The following is a 21,918-nucleotide window of genomic DNA, read 5'->3' on the forward strand; positions in this document are numbered from 1 at the left end:
GAGTCATTTCTTCCCGAGGCGTCATTGCGCGGGGGCCGGAGAGCGCCTCGAGTCCCGTTTCCCTTCCCGTCCCCGCTCGCGCCATCTGCGGCGTTGCCAGGGCCAGGCCGGCCCGACTTCCATTTGCGGACGGAGCGGCGGGGATGACTCAGCCCCGCCGGGTGGGGCCGGAACAGAGGCGTTGCCGGGGAGTGGGAGGCGGGGAGACGATTCCAGCCAAGACTTCGCTTATTGTTCCTTTCCCTCCCTCAATGTACTATTTAATATCGCGTTTCCTGTGTTTGATAAATTGAAGCAAGCCGCAGCTGCACGGATTGCTTGCGCATTTTCTTACAGTAACACTAAAGATTATACGCAGACGGTGTTATACTGTATATATATATTTACAGGCCTCCTAGTTTTCAGCAAAAGAGCAGAGAATTATTATTTTTAACCCTGGCGCTTCAGGCGTCTCCTCTCGCCCTCTAAATGGATTCAGTGTGATCCGCAGGATTCGTACAAGAATCTAGTATTCTTCACAGTATTTATTTTTGGCGGGGCGGGGAAGCTTCTAGTCCTCATTAAAATTGGGACTGTTTTGCGAATGTGAGGAGGGACACCCTCTAAAGATTAGAAACAAACAAACAAAGGCGCTTAGTTACTTGCATGAGTATATTGGCTTGTGTTGCAGGACAACAGTTTAATCTAGTTTACTGTATCCACCATGTGCTGTGTCTGCTGTTCATGAAAATGGCATGCGACTAAAACACGTCACTAGTCTGCAGACCTCCCTTATTCCCTTTTCTGGCTTGAAAGCAAACCATGGCAAGTTGTCAAAATACAGGCAGTGTTCTGTCGCAGCACAGGTGGAGGCATCCGAGGCTAAAACTCTTCCTAAAGAGACTTGTGAAACTTTTACAGTGGTACCTCGGGTTACATACACTTCAGGTTACATACGCTTCAGGTTACAGACTCCACTAACCCAGAAATAGTGCTTCAGGTTAAGAACTTTGCTTCAGGATGAGAACAGAAATCGTGCTCTGGTGGCGTGGCGGCAGCAGGAGGACCCATTAGCTAAAGTGGTGCTTCAGGTTAAGAACAGTTGCAGGTTAAGTACGGACCTCCAGAACGAATTAAGTATTTAACCTGAGGTACCACTGTAAAAGTTGCTCTCGTTTTTGGCACTGCAAAAACCCATTTAAATTTGGGTTTGTTTCCTGCTGTGACCTCTGGGTGCAAGAGCCCTTTTTGTGCTTTTGATCAGCTGAAGATGAAGCTTCTATCTATGAATAGATCCGTGCTTCTTTTATTTGTGAGGGCCTTGCTTGTTGCAAATCAGATCTTTGTTTTTAGCCCCCCCTTAAAACTTTCACCTAATTCTCCACCTCCAACTCCTTAATCTTCAATGAAAACAGCAGGAATTTTTTTCCCTTTCCCTTTCTTTCTTAAGGGTTCAGGGGCTCCACATGCAATTGGAAACGCTTGGAAATCTGGAAGGTGAGAGCCGCAAATCCCCTCTTGACTTTTTTTCTAGGGTCTTTTGGGTGTGGCCCTTGCTGTATCAGTGGCAGCAAACATCTTTTCTCGCCTTCAATAGGGCCACGCCCTCAATCCTGAATCCTGTCCAGCTGGCTCCGACAGAAAGCTGGTGGTGCTTGCTCACGTTTCTGTCCCACGTGGCACATCCCTGGTGGCTTGGCAGTGGTGCCCTTGGTACCGAAAAAGAATGGGTGAGTCAGAGCCACTCGGATGGGCCTGGGTCGCAACTGCTTCTCTCCAGAAACAACAGGATCTCCCGTGCCCTGTCCCTTTCCTGCTTTTGATGGGATTCTTTTCCAGAGACACCACCAGGGATGTCAAAAGCCCAAACTCTGCCAGCTCTCCTTCCCTTTTGATTCAATTTTATGTGCTTGTTCCTGGCAAGTGTTTTGTTCCAATCCACGCATCCCACCCCCTCCTCCGTCATATCTCTGCCGTGCCAAAAAAAGTGTTTGCTCATGGAGCAACTTGCGCCAGGAGGCACTGTGGTCCCCCTGCAGCAAAAATTCTGTTAGCAGAACCTGGTGCCGGATTGTCCCCCCTGTGTAACATCTGACTTTCTGGGACAGAAACAACTACAACAACAACAACCATCATTCATAAAGCATCAAAAAAAATTCTAAGCACTGAACAAACGTTAAAAACCAAGACAGTTTCTGCCACGCATGAACAATCTAATAGATCTGAACAACACAAAAGGAAAAAGAGTTTGGAGGGGAGGAAAGCAAATTCAGGTACAGTGGTACCTCAGGTTAACTACTTAATTCATTCTGGAGGTCTGTACTTAACCTGAAACTTTTCTTAACCTGAAGCACTACTTTAGCTAAATGGGGCCTCCTGCTGCTGCCGCGCCGCTGGAGCACGATTTCTGTTCTCACCCTGAAGCAAAGTTCTTAACCTGAAGCACTATTTCTGGGTTAGCGGAGTCTGTAACCTGAAGCATATGTAACCTGAAGCGTATGTAAACCGAGGTACCACTTTAATGGTTATTACACGGTTACATAGCTGAACAATTGGAATGGCTGCTGAGGATATTTAGGAGAGGAGAAATCAAAGGGAGCTTGATTTCAGCTGATTCTACTGGAAGGGGCTTTACTGGGGGTTGTCGGGGGGCTCAAGGATAGATGTTGAAGGGCATGAGTCCAAATGATTGCCTAGTTGGAGGGCTACTTTGGGAAGAGAGATGGCGGAGTTAGCCAGAGTGTCTCTCTAGCCCCCAGTTGCCTGCCAGTGAGTCCCCCATCTTCACACCCGTTGTTCCTTCTGCCCCCCACCTCCTGATGGCACCATCGGTGGGCCTGATCTGGCCCAATGGCTGTACGGTTGCTGATCCTTCCTCTGTGTGGCAGTGAAGGAGGTGCAGCTAGAATGAAGCAAAGGGCGAGGTGGATGAGAGCTCTCTGCCAAGAGCTTTGCTAGGATGCTGAGCCTCAAAGACATTTCTGTGCTAACCGGTCAATTGGTTTTTGGCAGCAGGTCTACTGAGTGACGGGAAGGAAACTCACTGATTGTTTGAGATTAAGCTTGGATGGTCAGTTTGGTGCCAGCTTTATAAACTTAGCCAGGAGGGAAATCTCCCCAACTCAAGAAGAACCTAAAATAGAAACTAGTAGTTTCTCCGCCCGCCTCCCCGCCTTTACAATTTGCCTCATAATCAGGAAACGAATGATTTCAATCTCTGTGGCTAAGCTGGGGAGATGCTGTTTCCCTTTTCAGGTCTGGAGGGGAATCCACCTGTTCTGGTGTAGCCACACAAAAGGAAAATGGCTGATTTTTGACTTGTGCTGGAAATGCCTTTGAAGAAATAGAACCGGGATGACTGCAGGGGGGTCCCCATTTCAGAGAACACACCTCTTGATAGGCAAGCAGTGTAGTTTCGATGCCGATTTAGGAGATAATCCTAATCATGAGGATTAGGAATGCCTCTTGCCTTTTTGCAAAATGGAGCTTAAGGTTCTCTGGCCAGGCAAAATACCTATGTGCTACAAAAGCAGAGTTTGCCATGCTCAGTGGAATCTTGTCTGTGCAAAAAGTCTCGATTTCCTCTGCTGATAAGCAGTGCCTGGTGGCCTTTTGCAACCTGGTTTGTCATATCTTTGCCTTTTTTTATTTTAAGCCAAGATTGAATGTTGGAGGGGAGCATTCCTCTAGAACTGCTGTTCATGCCATATTTGTCCTAGATGCTGACCTGGAATGTTACTTACGACGAAGAGGAAGAAAATAAACAGAGGAAAGTGAACTGTTGAGAGCGAAGTTATTTTATTTAACTTCTTTAATTTCACTTTTCTTGCTAGTAATGCTGTTGTCTTGAACTTTTGCTTATAAAGTTGAGCTTCAAGGCCGTACTAAGAAATCACATAATACAACAGACCACAGACTGAGTCAGTTATATAGGCATTGAAAAAACTCTTCAGTAGAGGGGGCTTTGTGCTGTTTCCAGCTAAACAGTGCTGTTCGGAGCCTGCTTCTGCTGGTAAAATTCAGAAAGCTGGTTTCCCTGGAAGGCAATCCAGGAGAGAAGTTGGTCTGCCCAGACAAAAGTGTACAGGGATGTGGACTTCCAGAACTAGCCTCTCCGAACTATGCTTGTATTTCATTATGTCCTGCATAGAATTGTGTTCTTGCTATTATTTGTCCGGATACAAATACATGCTTCTGTTACCCTGTTTTCTGTTGACAAGCAAGATTTCAGGTTGGGTGTCTCCCTTCCCCAGATCAGACAAGCAGTCTAGTTTGAAGGGAGGAAAATTTTACAGATCTTTGATTGTGGCTCAGTGGAAAGAGCGCACACAAGTGGGGTTTCTGGCTCAGCATTTCCTCAGAATTGGGAAAGGCCCCTGGGGAATCCGCTCTTTGTTGTTGCAGTAAACAGGGCTGGGCGAAACTGACTCACCTGCCTATGAACGAACCTCGCCAGCTCTGCATTTCTGCTTTTAGCTAGAGGCTCCATAGTTTGGAGAGCCCATCCTGTGACCCTCAAATCCCTCAGGTATCCGGTTCCCAAACGGTAAAGGTAACCAGTCACTGGTGAGGGATGAGCAAATCTTCCCATTTCAATTTTATTTATGTATTTTTAAAATATTTATATGCCGCCCTTCATTCGAGGATCACAGGGCTGTTTACAACATTAAAAACACGAAAACACACATTGTAGTAACAAACAAAACAATAACAACAACATCATACACACTTGATTAATTAGCCAAAGGCCTGGGAGACCAGGAATCTTTTTGCCTGGAGCCTAAAGGGATGTAACAAAAGTTCAAGGTGAATCTTCCTGGAGGGAGAGCATTCCACAAATGGGGAGCCACTACAGAAAAGGCCTGTTCTCATGCTGCCACCCTCCAGACCACTCGTGGAGGCGGCACACAAACAAGGGCGTAGGAGGGTGATCACAGAGGTGGATGATCAAAGGTGTGATATACTCAAACCATCTTAATCCTGCCTTTTAAAATCAGGAATGTGTGTTAGATTTTTCTGTGCTCTGTTTCATGCTGGTCTTAATGCATGGTGTTTATTTGTTGTTGCAAGTAGGGTTAGGCTACCTCAGTTTTTAAAAAAGCAACTAATATGTTTAGTAATAATAAGCACTCTGCACGTGCTCTGAGTGACTTGTGAATCCCCATAGCCTGCTGCCCTGTCAACCAAACGTTGGAGATGAGCTCAGCTGTGGAATTTGATCGGCTAAGAGGGACTCCCTTGTTCATAACATTCCAGCCAGGCAGGATGGTTCTGTCTGCAGCTCTGATTTTTCTTTAGTACGCCTCCCCCCAGCCGTCATCTGTTTGGTGGGTGATGCTTTTTTAAGCAGCTGTGTTTCTGTCTCTTGGTCTTCTGTCTTCCTTGGCAGGGGAGGGGAAAGAAAGAAAATAAAGCAAAATATAATGGAATGTAAGCGAGTAATGGAAACTTGGATCTGAGCTGACGACCAACGTTTGGATTTTCTCTTGCCTCAGCCTTATTTATAGCTTTCTCCGTCTCCCTCCTTTTAATATATATATATATATCTATAACCCAAATAAAAAGATCTTGAGGCCCAGTTTTCCCTCTTCTTGGAGTAGGAGTTTTCTTTATCTGGTATGCTATGGTTCCTGTGAAATTATTTGCTGGCCTTTTTAATTAGATTTGTAATCTCCCTTCACACCATCTCATATTACATTTTCTCCTCCTTCAAGGAACTAAAACCAGCTTAAATGTTTCAACACCCCCAGTTACCCTCACAACAACCATGAGAGGTAAGCCAGGCTGACAATGTTGATTAGTCCACAAGGTCAACTAGGGAGCTTTGCAGCTTAGCATCACCCATCTCTCCTTCTTAGGCCACCTGCAACATGTTGGTGTAAGAACTTTCCTGCACCGCTTTCCCAAAGATGCTCAGGTTGTGGTGAGCTCCCAGCCAGTCAGGGAGACCGAAAAATTTCCTGTTTAGAACTGGGGAACATGAAAAGCACCGTCAAAGCCACCCCTGTGTTTAAGGGCTGTCAGCCAACCAGATTATCTGCTAATACACCCCTTGATTGATTACATTTGCATACAGTGGTACCTTGGTTCTCAAACTTAGTCCCTTCCAAAACCAAGGCGCGCTTTCCCATAGAAAGTAATGCAAAATGGTTTAATCCGTTCCAGACTTTTAACAACAACCCCTAAAACAGCAATTTAACATGAATTTTACTATCTGAAAAGACGATTGATCCATAAAATGAAAGGAATAAGCAATGTACTGCAGTCACGCAATCAATCAATCAGTAGCTGAACTGGGTTCCATACAGTCACAAAAACAAAACAATAAGAGCCGCAAAAACAAAAAAGCAAAATAAATAGCAAAATCACAGACCTCAGTGTAACACTCAAATCGGAAGCATAACACTCGAAACGGAGCACATTCGGCTTCCAAAAAATGTTTGCAAACAGGAACACTTACTTCCAGGTTTGCAGTGTTTGGGTTCCAAGTTGTTTGAGTACCAAGGCGTTTGAGAACCAAAGTACCACTGTATTGCCAAAACTTCTAAATACACATATTAAAACCTCTCTTTTTAAAGGCAGTTAAGAAAACGTGACATTTAATATGTAAGGGGCTACACCTCTTGTGTTAGGAGGGAAGTTCTCCTTTAGTCTTTCATATTTTTCTCCCCTTTATCTGTGACAGTAACACACCAGAACCAAAGTAGTCATGGAAAACTAACCTGTGCCTTCAACTTCTGAAATTGACCTTGGTAGATTAATCAACAAAAGCTTTAGTGGATTAACCTAAAACAGTGTTATACATATTTCTAAACACACTTGCAAGAGGATAGGGTCACAGTGGCCCACATCAGCCTTCACAATGTTTTGGACGGCAAAAGTTGTAACCTGGACACCTGGAGGGCACCTGGTTGCAGAACGCTTGTCTGTGCTGCATTGCATGTCTCCGTTTCCTCCCTTCCTGGGGGCAGGGGAAGGCTAAGTGGAGACATGAGGAGAGTTTATAAAACTAGGCTTGTTGTGGCAAAAGTGGATAGAAAGAACTTCTCATAATTGGTTGTTTTAGTGAAACTGAGGTTCAGGTGCAGAAAACGGAATTTTCTGGAAATATGATGGTTGCTGGCTCAGAGTGCCTTCAAAGAGGGACTAGGCAACTTCACAGAGGTGGGAGACAGTGTTATTGATTGATGTTGTTTCTTATAGAACCTCCAAATCCAGAGGCAGTCTAGATGTGAACACCAGTTGCTAAGGGTGAACAGCAGGGACAGGCCACTGGCTCCATATCTTTGTTGAGGGTCTTCCTTATGAGCAGGCATAGGCAAACTCGGCCCTCCAGATGTTTTGGGACTACAAATCCCATCATCCCTAGCTAACAGGAACAGCGGTCAGGGATGATGGGAATTGTAGTCTCAAAACATCTGGAGGGCTGAGTTTGCCTATGCCTGCTTAAGAGCATCTGACAAGCTACTGTTTGAAATGGGATGCTTGACTAAATGGCTCTGTGTCCTGATCCAGCAAAGCTCAGTGTGTCTTGTCGATCTTGCCGCTTAAGAACTTCGCGTTGCATTTTCTGCTTACTGACGCATTATATTATGAAATCGTACTCATTGCAGACTGACTTACAAAGAAAACAGACGAACCATTTTATTACTTCCGCAATGATTTTGTCATTTGCCATTTTTATAATAACAAATCGTCAGGGCTTTTTTTGTTTGTTTGTTTGTTTGTTTTTGTACCTTGGTCTGTGAAGAAGACAAGCCTCTCTCCAGTCTGGGTTAACAGCTGTGCCTTTTTCTTTTTCCCATTTTAGGAACACCAAGAAGGAAGGGGAGCTGCTGACTGCTCAAGCCCGCCTGAAGGACGTTGAGGCCTTGCTGAACTCCAAGGAAGCAGCACTCACCACCGCCTTGGGAGAGAAGCGCAACTTGGAGAATGAGCTCCGTGATCTGCGGGGGCAACTGGCCAAGGTGAGGACCACCAGCTCAGCAGTCTCCTTCCCTCTTCATCTTACGTTTTTCTGCAATGGACCTTAATTTTGCCACTGGGGGGGTGGATGGACTTGTGAAGTTGACCCTAGATCAGGCATGGCCAGACTTGGGTCTCCATCTGTTTTGGGACTATAATTCCCATCATCCCTGACCACTGGTCCTGTTAGCTAGGGATGAAGGGAGTTGTAGTCCCAAAGCAGCTGGAGAGCCAAGTTTGGCCATGCCTGCCCTAGATGGCGCAATCTTTAAGAATGTGGAAGACCTCTGCTAGCCAGACCAAAATGCTGTCTGGGCCAGCTTTCTGTTCAGGCAGCTGCCGGCCGGTTTGCCTCTTAGCACACCCACATAGGGCCTGGAGGGTGACTGTTGGTTGCCTGTTAATTGACTTCAGCGTCTGACAATCAGGGTAGACTGCCTTGGGTCTTGGAGGTTCCACTTGGCTTTCATGGTTAACCGCTGCAGATAGATCTCCTGCTCTTCTACGAGTTCATCCTAACCTCCTTTTAAAAAGAAAGCAATCTCACCTGGCCAATTGTGTTGTGCTTTCTTTGGTCTGCCAGCCCGTTCCACCTTCAGTTATGGGAGAGGGAGGAGGAAGCTGGCTCCCCTCCCTCTCCCCACCCCATAGTGAATTCATAAACCCCTGCCTTCATCAACCCTAGTCCATAATTGTACCGGAACTCTTTTTGTGGGGGGGGGGGGGGAGTGGGAAGCACTGGAGGTTAGGAAATCTATCCCATGAAGATTTTAAACAGCCAGCAGATGGCAGCACAATCTGCCATCTGGGCAAGGCAGTCCTTTAAACCCAACAATCCCTCTTGGATTTTAAAGCAGATTCATGCTTCCAGGTGAAAGCATGTGGGGTAGACCTTCTGGCTGTCAGTGCTACTGCAGACTGTAGTGGGCAGGAGGATATGTGGTGAAGCACCCTCCCCAGTGCACACACAAAGCTGTTATTCACCCCCTCCCATCTGGAAAGCTTCACTTCCAGGGAGGACTGTACCACATGTCTTTTCTGTATGTCAGAAAGCTGCTTTCAGCAGAAGCTTCTGAGCGCAATAGACGGCCTGGCTTTGCAGAGGGCAGCTTCACCTGTGACCCATGAGAGTGCCAAGCCAGGGCTGGCCCCTATTCTTGGGCTGGTTTTTGGAATCCCGGCAAAGTGGAAATGCACCTGGGTGCTCCCAGAGATTTCCCAGCCCATCTGAGAGACAATGCTTGGGGAATATGGCAGTCCCTGGCCCAGCCACAGCTTCAATCTGCCCCCGGTATAATTTATTCATTTCACAAAATGCATCTACCGCTTGATTGTAAGGAAAAACCTCAAAGGGGTTTGCAAAAAGAATGAAACAATAAAGTTGCTATTAAAAACGTTAGAATAAGGTCAAAGAGGAACTAAAAACCAGATTGAAACACAGGTCAATGTACTACAAATCTGGACAGGCTTACTGGAACAAAAACAATTTTAGGCATTGAAAAGAGTACAGTGAAGGTATCTGCCAATACCAACAGGCAGAGAGTTCCACAGTCCTACTACACTAAAAGATTGATTTGTTACAAATGTGGAATGAGTATTATGTGGCATCTGTAACAGAGCCAGTTCCATGGATTCAAGTGCTCAGGTGGGCATATATAAAGGCCGCCACCTTTCATCCCATTGACATGCTTCTCCCGCTCTCTTTTTTTTCATACCACCCTGTCTCCCTGCCAATCTGTCCACAGCTGGAAGCTGCTTTGGCTGAGGCCAAGAAGCAACTTCAGGACGAGATGCTGCGACGGGTGGATGCGGAGAACAGACTGCAGACCCTGAGGGAGGAGCTCGAGTTCCAGAAGAACATCTACAGCGAGGTGAGTGGGGCGGCCTGCAAAAAACAGCACAGCCGCACATACCCTCACCCAACCCCCCCGGGCTTGCCCGCAATTCCTGTCCCTGCATTGTAAGGCTGAAGGTTGTTTGGGGAAACCCAGAAGCAAGACCTGAGCACAAGAACGCCCCCCCCTCTGCCCCTGGCTTCCAGCCATTAATAGCCTTCGTCCCCCATGACTCTTCTTTCCGGCTTCTCCTGCAGGAGCTTCGCGAGAGCAAACGCCGCCACGAGACCCGCCTGGTGGAGATCGACAACGGACGCCAGCGGGAATTTGAAAGCAAGCTGGCTGATGCCCTGCATGATCTGAGGGCCCAGCACGAAATGCAAGTCAGGCTGTACAAGGAAGAGCTAGAGAAGACTTACGGCTCCAAGGTACCACCCTGGCCTTAAACTCCTTACCTTTGGCCAGAGAGATGGAGCCTTTTTACACTACTTTTGGTGCCAACCTATTTGTTTATTTCCTCTGGTTTGCACTGCAGTGGCAGCCTGCTCCTAAGAGACTGCGGAGCTATTCAGGGCTGGCACACCTGTGAGGCAGTCGCCTCAGGTGGCAGATTGGGCCGCCTCCATCACCCCCACAGCTGCCCCCCACCTCCACCCGCCTGCTCCTCTCCAGCCTCCTGGGGGCAGGCTGCAGGAGAGGGGGAGGAGAAGAAGGAGAAGGCAGCATGACAGCATTGTCTGTCTCGCCTCAAGCGGCAAAACATCCTGGGCCAGCCCTGCTTTCCCTTTGCACGTATTATCTCTCCACCCAACCAGCCCCAACTAAAAAGCTAGAATTAAAGTCCAAGAGTTAACACTATTTCTCATTTAGGTCCTGTTTGGTGTAGGAAATGTGAGGAGTTCAAGTTTTTGAAGTACAGGCAATGACCCCTTTTGTGCGGGGGCTACGTTACACACTGCGTGTGTCTGCTTGCTCTCCCCTGCTCTGCCTCTGCCACCTTCCTGGTTGCAGCAGTGCGCATGTGCATGGTCACACGTCAGCCGGCTGTTGCCTGCATTCAAAGGACTACTCTTCCAATGGTCCTGGGTGGTTCTCCCCATTTTGCAGGCTGGGTGTGAGGGCTGTGAGGGAGTGGATTGCAGCAGCCCTGTAGTGTAGTCTACGGATAGTCGCGTGTGTTGGATGCGGCACTGAACTTGAGAGAAGAGTGGTTTGCAACAACCCTGCATTGTGGTCTATGCACATTGGGCCATATCTAATACACTATCATGGTCACTATTTCCCTCTCTCTCTTGTACAACAATCAGGGCTGTTAAATATTGTTTTGAAACACTGCATTGAAATACCATCACCACTCCCAGATAGCCATTTTTCTTCAGTGGCTGGTTTGGATTTCCAGAAGTAAAAAAAACCAGAAACCACCTCCACTTGTGGTGCAGGTTAAAGATATTAAACTGTGTTCCCAACCCACTGCAAACTAATGTCCAGTGGTGGCTGGGGGCTGATGGGAGCTGTAGTCCAAGATGACCATGCTGGCTGGGGGATGTTGGGAGTTGTGGTTCAAAGCATCCAGAAGGTTGGTGAAGGCTGCTTTAGACAAAGGCAGCCCATGTCCCAGAAAGTTCCTTTCTGTCCTCCTTTCTGGAGCGCCCAGTTTCTTCTGTGCCTCATCGCAGCCGATCTTCCTTTTCAGCTGGATAATGCCAAGCAGTCAGCCGAGCGGAACAGCAGCATGGCGGGGGCAGCCCACGAAGAGTTGCAGCAGACTCGCATCCGCATCGACAGCCTGTCGGCGCAGCTGAGCCAGCTGCAGAAGCAGGTGAGGGATCGGGAAGGGTCACAGGGACAGGCGGTCAGTACTGTGCTCTCTGAGTGCTGTTGGCTCCCTGGATGAAACTGTGGCACTGCTGAATGCCTTTGCCCAGGGTGCTCTAAATTGAGGCTTATTCCTCCAGCTGAGTAACGGCTACATTGCACTGAAACACTGCCCACTTAACTCTTAAGGGGTTTTGAGTGAAGCCCTTTCTGATTTCCAACCCTGTAGAGTAAGAATGAGCACCACCACCCTGTGAGAATCTAGTGAATTTCTAGCCCACCTCCACGCCCCTTGTGCCGTTGGCCTGCTCCACCTACCAGCTCCTCTCTTATGTCTCCTTCCCCAGCTCTCTGCCAAGGAAGCGAAGCTGCGTGACCTGGAGGACGCTCTTGCCCGGGAGCGCGACACCAGCCGCCGTATCCTGTCCGAAAAGGAACGGGAGATGGCAGACATGCGGGCCCGCATGCAGCAGCAGCTGGATGAGTACCAGGAGCTGCTGGACATCAAGTTAGCCCTGGATATGGAGATCAATGCCTACCGCAAGCTCCTGGAGGGAGAGGAGGAGAGGTAGGTGCAGGGCTGGGAAAGTTGACCCAGGGGGGGCTGGAGTCAAAACACGGTGGTCTCCCTCGGTCGGTGGCCTCCTGTTCTTTCTCTGTTGGAGGGTCCGGCTGTAGGTTGAGTGGAGGGTTTGGTAAATGGGTCTTCTCTTGGAAAAGAACAGAACAAAGAGGCAGGATGCTGGATTAGATGGGCCATTGGGCTGATCCAGCAGGGTTCTTATGTTCTTAGTTTCAGCTCCTGCATGCATCTGAAGACAAGTCACCTTGACGCCCTCTCCTCTCTCTTCTCTCCTCACCCCCAGGCTGCGTCTTTCCCCCAGCCCCACCTCCCAGAAGGGGGGCACCAGGACACGCATCTCCCACTCTTCTATGCAAAGCTCTTCCAAGAAGCGGAAGCTGGAGGATGGAGAGAGCCGCACTAGCTATTCCCACCATGCCCGGACCAGCGGCCGCGTGGCTGTGGAGGAAATAGACCTGGCAGGGAAGTTTGTCCGCCTGAGGAACAAGTCAAATGAGGTGGGTTACCTTTTGGTGGGGACGGGAAAAGGGAAGTGCCTTGCTGCTTGGCAGAAATCCTGGGGTGGTCAGGAGGAAGAGGGGCATGTTCAGCTGCCCATAAGGCAGATCTTGATGAGCTTTTCAGTCCTCGGCCGCATTCAAAATTCGCCAGGTGCCAGGCGCATTTTGCGCCATCAGCATGCCCATCAGCTTAGTCTCAGTGCTGCTGTTGTAGAACTCAGGAAGGGTGGGGATAGGGCTAGAATTATTTGTCAATGCTTGCCATTGCCTCTGGCGCCACCTGCTGTCGGGCTCCTTGCCTTCTGTCCTACCAAGCCCAAAGGGCATCAGCTGCCACTTTTGTTTAGATTTCCTAGCATCAAACAACGAAGGAATACAGAGAATAGAACCTCATCAAGCATCACTCTCTATAAGAAATAGGAGTATATTGCACACTGAATTATCTCAATGCAACTCAGAATAACATGAGTTTAAAGAATATATATAACAACAGTCTCAGATCCATCTTGAAGAGATATATACGATCTTACTGATTACTATTCAATTTGGACCGGCCTGAAGAAGGGTGTTGAAAGAGAGATTTTATCTGAACATCTCGTTGTCGGACTCCTCCTCATACAGTTTCTCAACTGCAAGATTTAACACAGAGAATCTGTACCCTGGTCTTCATTCGAATTACATTACATTCGAACTCTTGAACCTGGTGACATTGAATAGTAATCTGTAAGATAGTATATATCTCCTCAAGATTGATCTGAGGATATATATATTATTTAAGTTCACATTATTCTGAGTTATACAGTGGACCCTCCGGATATGAACTTAATTTGTTCCGGGGGTCTGTACATACCCCAAAAAGTCCCGCATCCAGAGGCGCCGCTTCTGCGCACACTTACCATGGCCATCCCTCTTCTGTGTTTTTTTAGGACCAGTCCCTGGGAAACTGGCAGATTAAGCGCCAGAATGGAGACGAGGCCCCCATCTCCTACAGGTTCCCCCCCAAGTTCACCTTGAAGGCAGGCCAGCTGGTTACGGTGAGTAGCTGCGAGCCTCGTGCAAAGCAGAAGTGCATAATTCCCATAACGGGGCCAGTGACTGCGTGAGGAGGAGGATGGATGTGGCGCAGCCCCCTGGACCTCCTCCAGTATGCAGCACTGTTGTATGTCGGCATCTCCCTTGTTGACTTTCTCTTCTTCCTCTCTGTCCCCACTTAAGATCTGGGCCTCTGGTGCTGGGGTGACCCACAACCCTCCCAGTGATATGGTGTGGAAAAACCAGAGCTCGTGGGGAACTGGAGACAGCTTGCGCACTGCTCTTCTCACCTCTAGTGGAGAGGTAAGGCACCCTGTGGTGGATGGTTGGGGCCGCTATTCCTCAGTGAGGCCAGAGCTGTTGCTGGTCAAAGCCCAGGACTCCATTGCATTGCCCTTTGCTTACGGCTCTCACATTCCCCTCTTCCTGGGTTGGGCTTGGGGAATTATTATTTTTATTTTGATGTTTTTGTAATTTTTACATTTTTTTTTTTTGTATTGTTTTATTGGTTTTGTTTGTTTGTTTAAGGTGTTATTTTGTTCTTAGGGGGAGGGGTCAGGGCTGCCGGGGAGTGGGCCCCAGCCCACAAAATGGCTGGGGCATGTTCCACAGGGGGGGATGCACTGGGACAACCGATCTCAGTGATCACGGGTAGGAGGAGGAGTTACGCTAAGACTAGACCATGTCATTACAGAGGGGGCAGGTTTAGTCGTTGTCTGAGGACTATTCCTGCCTCCGGGACTGGTCCTGACCGGATGGATAGTAGAATCAGCAAGGGATACCCACATGACCTGAAGGTGCTGCTGTGCAATGCCAGGTCAATGATTCATAAGACCACTGCCATCCATGACTTGATCATGGATGGAGGACTTGACCTGGCATGTGTAACAGAGACTTGGTTGGATGAAGCAGATGGGCCTGTCCTTGCCGCTGCTTGTCCACCAGGTTTCTCTTACGCACAGCAACCCAGGTCATGTGGGCGGGGAGGGGGGGTTGCAGTGATTTTTAGGAAGTCATTAGTTTGCACCAGGCATCCTATTGGGAAGACCCAGTTTTCCAAGTGCATGTTCTGGAAGTTGGGCAATAGGGCAGTACAGGATTCCTTTTGGTCTACCGACCTCCCCGCTGCACCAAGGATTCCCTGCCCGAGCTGCTTCAGGTCGTGGCGGATGTTCTCCTGGAGACACCTAGCTTGGTCGTCCTAGGGGATTTTAACATCCATGCCGACACGACCTTACAAGGGGCCGCTCGGGACTTCGTGGAAAGCATGGCCTCCATGGGGCTGTCCCTGAATAAGTCTGGCCCAACCCATAGCCGCGGACATGCCTTGGACCTGGTGTTTACCTCTATGGATGTTGGTGATCTGACATTAATTAAAAGCGAAACGAAAGAAGTGCCATGGTCAGATCACTTCCTGGTGCAACTGGACTTCTCTGCGACCCATCCCCTCTGCAGGGAGGTGGGACCAATTTGGATGGTCCGCCCCCGCCACTTAATGGATCCAAATGGTTTCCAGAGAGTGGTAGGGGATGCTTTATCCCATGTTGATGGCCTTTCAGCTGATTCCCTGGTGGCCCGCTGGAATGTGGAGTTAACCAGGGCTATTGACTGTTTGGCTCCGAAGCGCCCTCTCCGATTGCATGGAGCCCGGACAGCCCCGTGGTTTTCCACAGATCTGAGGGCAATGAAACAATCGTTGAGACAGCTAGAGCGCCGGTGGCGGATAACTCATTCCGAATCTGACTGGACACAGGTTAGAGCTCAACGTCGAGCCTACCAAGTGGCGATAGCGACGGCGAAGAAGAATTTCTTCACCGCCTCTATTGTATCTGCAGAAAACAGCAGCAGGAGACTTTTTCAGGTGGTTCACAATTTAGCGGAACCACCTGCAACATCGGGGCCCAGTACGGGCCACATGTTCTCCTGCAATGATTTTGCAAAGTTTTTTGCAGATAAAATCGCTCAGATTCGGGAAGAAGTAGACTCCACCGTGGGAGCAGGGCCGGGGCGGGAGAGTGCTAGAGTTCTGTCTAGTCAAGTTGAGTGGGATCAATTCCAATCTGTTACCTCCGAGGATGTGGACAGGCTGCTTGGACGAGTGAAACCAACCACCTGTCTCCTGGATCCTTGCCCATCCTGGCTTATAAAAGCTAGCCAGGAAGGACTGGGCGATGGGCTTCGTGGGGTGGTGAATGCTTCCCTCCGTGAGGGAGCCTTCCCAGACCCGCTGAAAGAGGCGGTTATTAAACCGCTTCTTAAAAAACCATCTTTAGATGCGGCCACGATGGCCAACTATCGCCCAGTCTCAAATCTTCCATTCTTGGGCAAGGTGATTGAGCGAGCGGTTGCCGAACAACTCCAGGCACACCTGGAAGAAGCGGACTGTTTGGATCCCTTCCAGTCGGGATTCAGGCCTCATCATGGGACTGAAACTGCCTTGGTCGCACTGTTTGATGATCTCCGGCGGGCTAGGGACAAAGGTGAGAGCTGTTTCCTAGTTCTGCTGGATCTCTCAGCGGCGTTTGATACCATCGACCATAACATCCTTCTGGACCGTCTTGAGGGGCTGGGAGCTGGGGGCACTGTCATACAGTGGTTCCGCTCCTTCCTCCTGGGCCGTGTTCAGAAAGTGGTGGTGGGGGATGAGTGTTCAGACCCCTGGGCTCTCACTTGTGGGGTGCCTCAGGGTTCTGTCCTCTCCCCCATGCTTTTCAACATTAACATGCAGCCGCTGGGAGAGATCATCAGGAGGTTTGGGCTGGGTGTTCATCAGTATGCGGATGATACCCAGCTCTACCTCTCTTTTAAATCAGAACCAGTGAGGGCGGTGAAGGTCCTGTGTGAGTGTCTGGAGGCGGTTGGAGGATGGATGGCGGCTAACAGATTGAGGTTGAATCCTGACAAGACAGAAGTACTGTTTTTGGGGGACAGGAGGCGGGCAGGTGTGGAGGATTCCCTGGTCCTGAATGGGGTAACTGTGCCCCTGAAGGACCAGGTGCGCAGCCTGGGAGTCATTTTGGACTCACAGCTGTCCATGGAGGCACAGGTTAAATCTGTGTCCTGGGCAGCTGTTTACCAGCTCCATCTGGTACGTAGGCTGAGACCCTATCTGCCTGCGGACTGTCTCGCCAGAGTGGTGCATGCTCTGGTTACCTCCCGCTTGGACTACTGCAATGCACTCTACGTGGGGCTACCTTTGAAGGTGACTCGGAAACTACAACTAATCCAGAATGCGGCAGCTAGACTGGTGACTGGGGGCGGCCGCCGAGACCATATAACACTGGTCTTGAAAGACCTACATTGGCTCCCAGTACGTTTCCGAGCACAATTCAAAGTGTTGGTGCTGACCTTTAAAGCCCTAAACGGCCTCGGTCCAGTATACCTGAAGGAGCGTCTCCACCCCCATCATTCTGCCCGGACGCTGAGGTCCAGCGCCGAGGGCCTTCTGGCGGTTCCCTCATTGCGAGAAGCAAAGCTACAGGGAACCAGGCAGAGGGCCTTCTCGGTAGTGGCGCCCGCCCTGTGGAACGCCCTTCCAGCAGATGTCAAAGCGATAAACAACTACCTGACATTCAGAAGACATCTTAAGGCAGCCCTGTTCAGGGAAGTTTTTAACAAGTGATATTTTACTGTATTTTTGGTTTCTATGGAAGCCGCCCAGAGTGGCTGGGGAGGCCCAGCCAGATGGGCGGGGTATAAATAATAAATTATTATTATTATTATTATTATTATTATTATTATTATTATTATTATTATATTTCTCCTGTTATGTCTGTGAATTTATTGGGCTGGGGGGGCAACCTTTTTCACCCAAGGGATGCATTTTCTCATGGGATGAGCAGAGCAAAAAAAAATGGGTGGAGCCACCGGTGCGACACATTCCTCTGTACTGTTGGCTAGGTTAAAACAACCACACGCACATCTCCCCCCGTCCTCCTCCTATCTGAGCAAAGAGGCCTTATCAGGGATCCATTCCTGTCAGGGAAAAGAGAGCCAGTGTGGTGTAGTGGTTAAGAGCAGTGGACTTGTTATCTGGGGAACCGGGTTCGCTTCCCCGCTCCTCCACATGCAGCTGCTGGGTGACCTTGGGCTAGTCACACTTCTCTGAAGTCTCTCAGCCCCACTCACCTCACAGAGTGTTTGTTGTGGGGGAGGAAGGGAAAGGAGATTGTTAGCCTCTTTGAGACTCCTTTGGGTAGTGATAAAGTGGGATATCAAATCCAAACTCTTCTTCTTCTCTTCTTCTCAGAGTGTGGGTGGTGAGTATGGCCTGGACAGAGTCTCAGGGCCTGGAGTGCCCTACCTCTTAATTTAAATTATAGGATACTGCTCTGGTCACTTCAACACCATCTATCTAGAGCAGGTGGCTTCCCCCAAAGAATTATGGGAACTGTAGTTTGTGAAGGGTGCTGGGAACTGTAGCTTAGCTATAGTTCCCAGTGTGGATGTGACTCCTCTGTTGACTGTTACATGCCCATTTTTAAAAAGAGGTTTAAGAGACTGTGACAATTTAACTGCTCCCAAACCCCTCTTCCCAGTACCAAGACCAGGTTATTGTCCTCTCTGATGGCCTCTTTGACATAAAGCCCAGTTGAAAGAGCAAAGTACCAGCAACTCACCTGACATCCTTTCTTTGTTTCCCCTCCACAGGAAGTGGCCATGCGGAAGCTGGTGCGCACCGTGATTGTCAACGACGACGATGAAGATGATGAGGATGAAGATGGGCGCCACCACCACCACCACCATGTGAGTTTTCTGGGGTTCTCTGCTAGCAGGGGGAGCGGCTGCAGAGCAGGCATGACCCACCCTCTCACGGAAGGCTTCCATGCGCTACTGCAATGCTCCTAATAAAGGAGGGCATTAAAAGCCCACGGAAGCACGATAGGATGCTGCTCTTGCCTGGGGCCTCTCCCCCCTTATCTTCCTGTATTTTAGCACATCCCTGTACTCTGTATTAGCTTGGTCTGTCCTGATTCCTGTGCTCCTTTGATTTGGTCTATAATTTTTGTTAGCTTTCTCTCTTATCCCAAAGTACAAAAGAAAAACAGCAGAAAAACAGCAAACCATAGGCAAACATGGTTTTTTGCACAATAGCCCACCAACAAGATGAATACAGTGCTGAAACATGCATTTCTGCTATATTTCATAGTATGACATTAATTCGGTACAAATCGTGGGGGGATATTACCAGGTGCTGAACCACATTCTCCGCTTTCCTTGCAGGTTTGAAACCCATATTTTAAACTGAAGATCCCTGGTCCAAGACTGTATTTCAGTCAGTTACACCCAGTGCTGTGGAGACTGACCTTCCAATCTCTTGTCTATTAGTCAATAAAGTAAAATCAAACTGAAAAAATAGAAATGAATCCTGTTTACACCGTCCTCTCATTAATTTTAACTTATGAGACAATTTCTGTAATAGGAAAAGTTGCTAAACTTCTACAACCAACAATTTTAGAGCCCCATTTTAAAACAGCTGCATTGGTTGCCAGTTTGTTGCTAGGCCCAATTCAAGGTGCTCATGTTAGCACTGAAAGCACTAAATAACTTAGGTCCCAGATACCTGGAAGACCACCTCCTTCCTTACAGACCCTCTCTGGTGTTAAAATCAGATGAGTTGGGCCCTCTTGCTAGTTCCACATCCCCCAGAAGTTTGGTGGTGTCCCCAGAGAGGGCCTTTTTTGTGGCAGCCCCTGATTTTGCATGTTCAAAGTTTGCTCCCACCAGAGTTTAGAAATGTTTGCATCGCAACCATGAGCTTGGTTAGCTCTTCTTTGCTGTGCATAAGGAACACAAGCAAACTCAGGGATGGCCTCGCCTTGCACCCCAGAGATCAATTTGTTTAAAGTCTAAACTTATTCTTAATTTCACCCCCAAGACTATACATAAATTTAGGGCCAAATTTCATGCTTTTAACTAAACCAATTTGAAATGCCCATTCCACACAGTCAAGCGTCTGAAAGATGCTAAGGATGTTTCTGCTTACTACTACTTCTAACAATAATACTTATTAATACTTAATATTATTAATTTCCAAAAGGAGACCAAACTGGGATAAAGCCAGTTTGGTCCACATGGATGTAATCACCTATAATTCGTTTTAAGCAACTGTCAAGGACAGAAGCGAAACTCTTATAGTGTCTTTGCTGGGGGGGGGGGTGACATTTGGCGTACTGCCTGCCTGCAACTCCCAAGCCTACCCTGAGCCGTCGGGGGAAGGGGGGAGCTGCAGCGCTTTGCCGGCGGCATTCCCCCCACCCACCCCCTTCATTTTTACAGGTGGGGGAGGCTTGGGAGTGGCGGGCGGGCAGCACACCGAATGTCCGACGTGGGCGGCTCACTCCGGCACCCAAGCGGCTATTCCGTGCCTGGGAGGGCACCCGCCCCGCCCCACCCCCCTTGGAAGCGCATCTGCCCTGGGCAGTGCGGGCATATGCTCTGCCGCTGCAGCCACCCACAGCCAATGCAGAATTGAACCCTCCCCTCCCCTTCCCTCCCCTCCATCAGCTGATATCACATTGCTCTCAGTTGATGGACAGGTAATTGAGGTATAGGGGAATTGGCCTCTTCGGCCAGATTAGACCCCCTGGTGGACCAGATGTTCTCCACCCTTTTAATTCCTCCCATATATCACCTTCCTGCTTCTAAAGGATTGCTAAAAAGATATTAATTTGCATACTTTTTTTAATATTCCCTTTCAAATCTCCCCACCCATAGGGTTAATTCCTCCTCTGAAAAGCTTTCTAAACATCTGCTGCAAAATTTTCAATTGCACACTGTTAGGCACATATGCAGATCCCAAATCATGACCTAGTGCATGGCTTTTGCTTTTTCCCTTCAGAAGAATAAATAAAACATCCGTTGCTATCCTTCAAAACTTTTTTCCCGCTTCTAATCGAAAGTTTTGGTGATTCTGTCTCTGCGTTGGAGATGGGGAAGCTGTGGCACTCCCGACAGTGGACTGCAACCACCATCCTGCCTGGAGCCGAGCGTCTCAGCAGCCCCAGGCAGGCCGATTGGTTCCCCATCCCTGTTCTCTGTGTGGTTCAGCTTCTGATCTTCCTCCTCCTCTAGAGCCACTGCAGCGGCTCTGGCGACCCAGGCGAGTACAACCTGCGTTCCCGCACTGTGCTTTGCGGCACCTGCGGGCAGCCGGCAGACAAGGGGGCCAGTACCACCAACGCTGCGACCAGCACCCTGTCCTCTGGCTCTTCCTCTTCCAGCCTCACCATCACACGCAGCTACCGTACCGGAGGCAGCAGCCTTGGGGAGAACCTGCTCCCCCGGACCTACATCCTGGGCAATTCCAGCCCACGCCAGCAGGTCAGTGGGTTGAGCTTTTGGGGGCCAGAATTTAGGGGAAATCAGCAGGGAGGGAGTCCCATCATTAACTGTAGCATCTGTTGTGGCATTGTCAACTGTTAATGTCTGGAGACCCTTGAAAACACACAAGGCCAAGTGTGAAATAACATTTCCCAAATGCTTCCAGCAAGACCCTAGCAGAACAGCAAAAAAAGAGTAAGCATTGGGCACAGCCCAACTCGGTGTGGACCCATGGAAGTTAACAGGCATGCCTCTCTTAGGCCCATCAATTTCAGTGGGTTTACTCTGAGTACAACCTAGTTCGCTACAACCCTACGTGTCTATTATCACTGCAGAGAATTCGTCTAACTTTAAAAAGGCCTCACAAGGCTTTCCCCAAATGACAGATGCTGTCCATTTGCATTTCTCTATATGAATGAAATCGGTCAGTTTTGCCATGAATGCTTCTACCATGTTTCTGCACCTGTTTGTTAAGCGATGGTGGATTAAGACTATTGGAGGCGACTGAAATGTGGCAGCTGTTTTAACAAACCAGATCAGGTTGCTTGAGGTGCATAGAAATTCCCAAGTGATGTACACAGGGGACTCAGTGATAATGAAAATGACTAGATTTGGGAGAAAGTTGGTTCACCTTTTTATATAAACCCACCTAATTCAGAGTTGGGGGGGGCAAATTTGATACACAACTACCCTTTGAAATTTGTGTTTGATTTAATCTTGCAATTGACAACCCAAAAAATGTTTACAAAGCTGTGTATATATGGGAAAGGTGGGAGCAGTGTGGTGCAGTGGTTAGTGTTGAACGAGGACCTGAGAGACCAGAGTTAAAATCTTCCCCTGGCTGTGTGACTTTGGGCCAGTCACTGCCTCTCAGCCAAACCTGTCC

The 21,918-nt window shown here is 48.8% G+C and overlaps 1 protein-coding gene across 2 annotated transcripts in view; it reads left to right on the top strand.

Annotated features, from left to right (window-relative positions):
- LMNA (lamin A/C) overlaps positions 1-21,918 on the top strand; it is a 50,786-nt gene that overhangs the window by 24,588 nt on the left and 4,280 nt on the right. The window contains exons 2-11 of one of the 2 annotated variants that reach the window (XR_014542395.1): positions 7,790-7,946; positions 9,690-9,815; positions 10,037-10,207; positions 11,473-11,598; positions 11,942-12,162; positions 12,461-12,674; positions 13,604-13,711; positions 13,893-14,012; positions 18,360-18,455; positions 18,933-21,032. Coding sequence is in view for 1 of the 2 variants with exons in the window: in XM_083590159.1 (XP_083446285.1) it covers positions 7,790-7,946; positions 9,690-9,815; positions 10,037-10,207; positions 11,473-11,598; positions 11,942-12,162; positions 12,461-12,674; positions 13,604-13,711; positions 13,893-14,012; positions 18,360-18,455; positions 20,784-21,032 (1,588 nt within the window). In the remaining variant the exon portion in view is untranslated. The remainder of the gene's footprint in view (positions 1-7,789; positions 7,947-9,689; positions 9,816-10,036; positions 10,208-11,472; positions 11,599-11,941; positions 12,163-12,460; positions 12,675-13,603; positions 13,712-13,892; positions 14,013-18,359; positions 18,456-18,932; positions 21,033-21,918) is intronic. The other variant, XM_083590159.1, reaches the window with a different exon arrangement.

Source organism: Podarcis filfolensis, assembly GCF_964270895.1.
Source record: "Podarcis filfolensis genome assembly, chromosome: 16".
NCBI lineage: Eukaryota > Metazoa > Chordata > Lepidosauria > Squamata > Lacertidae > Podarcis > Podarcis filfolensis.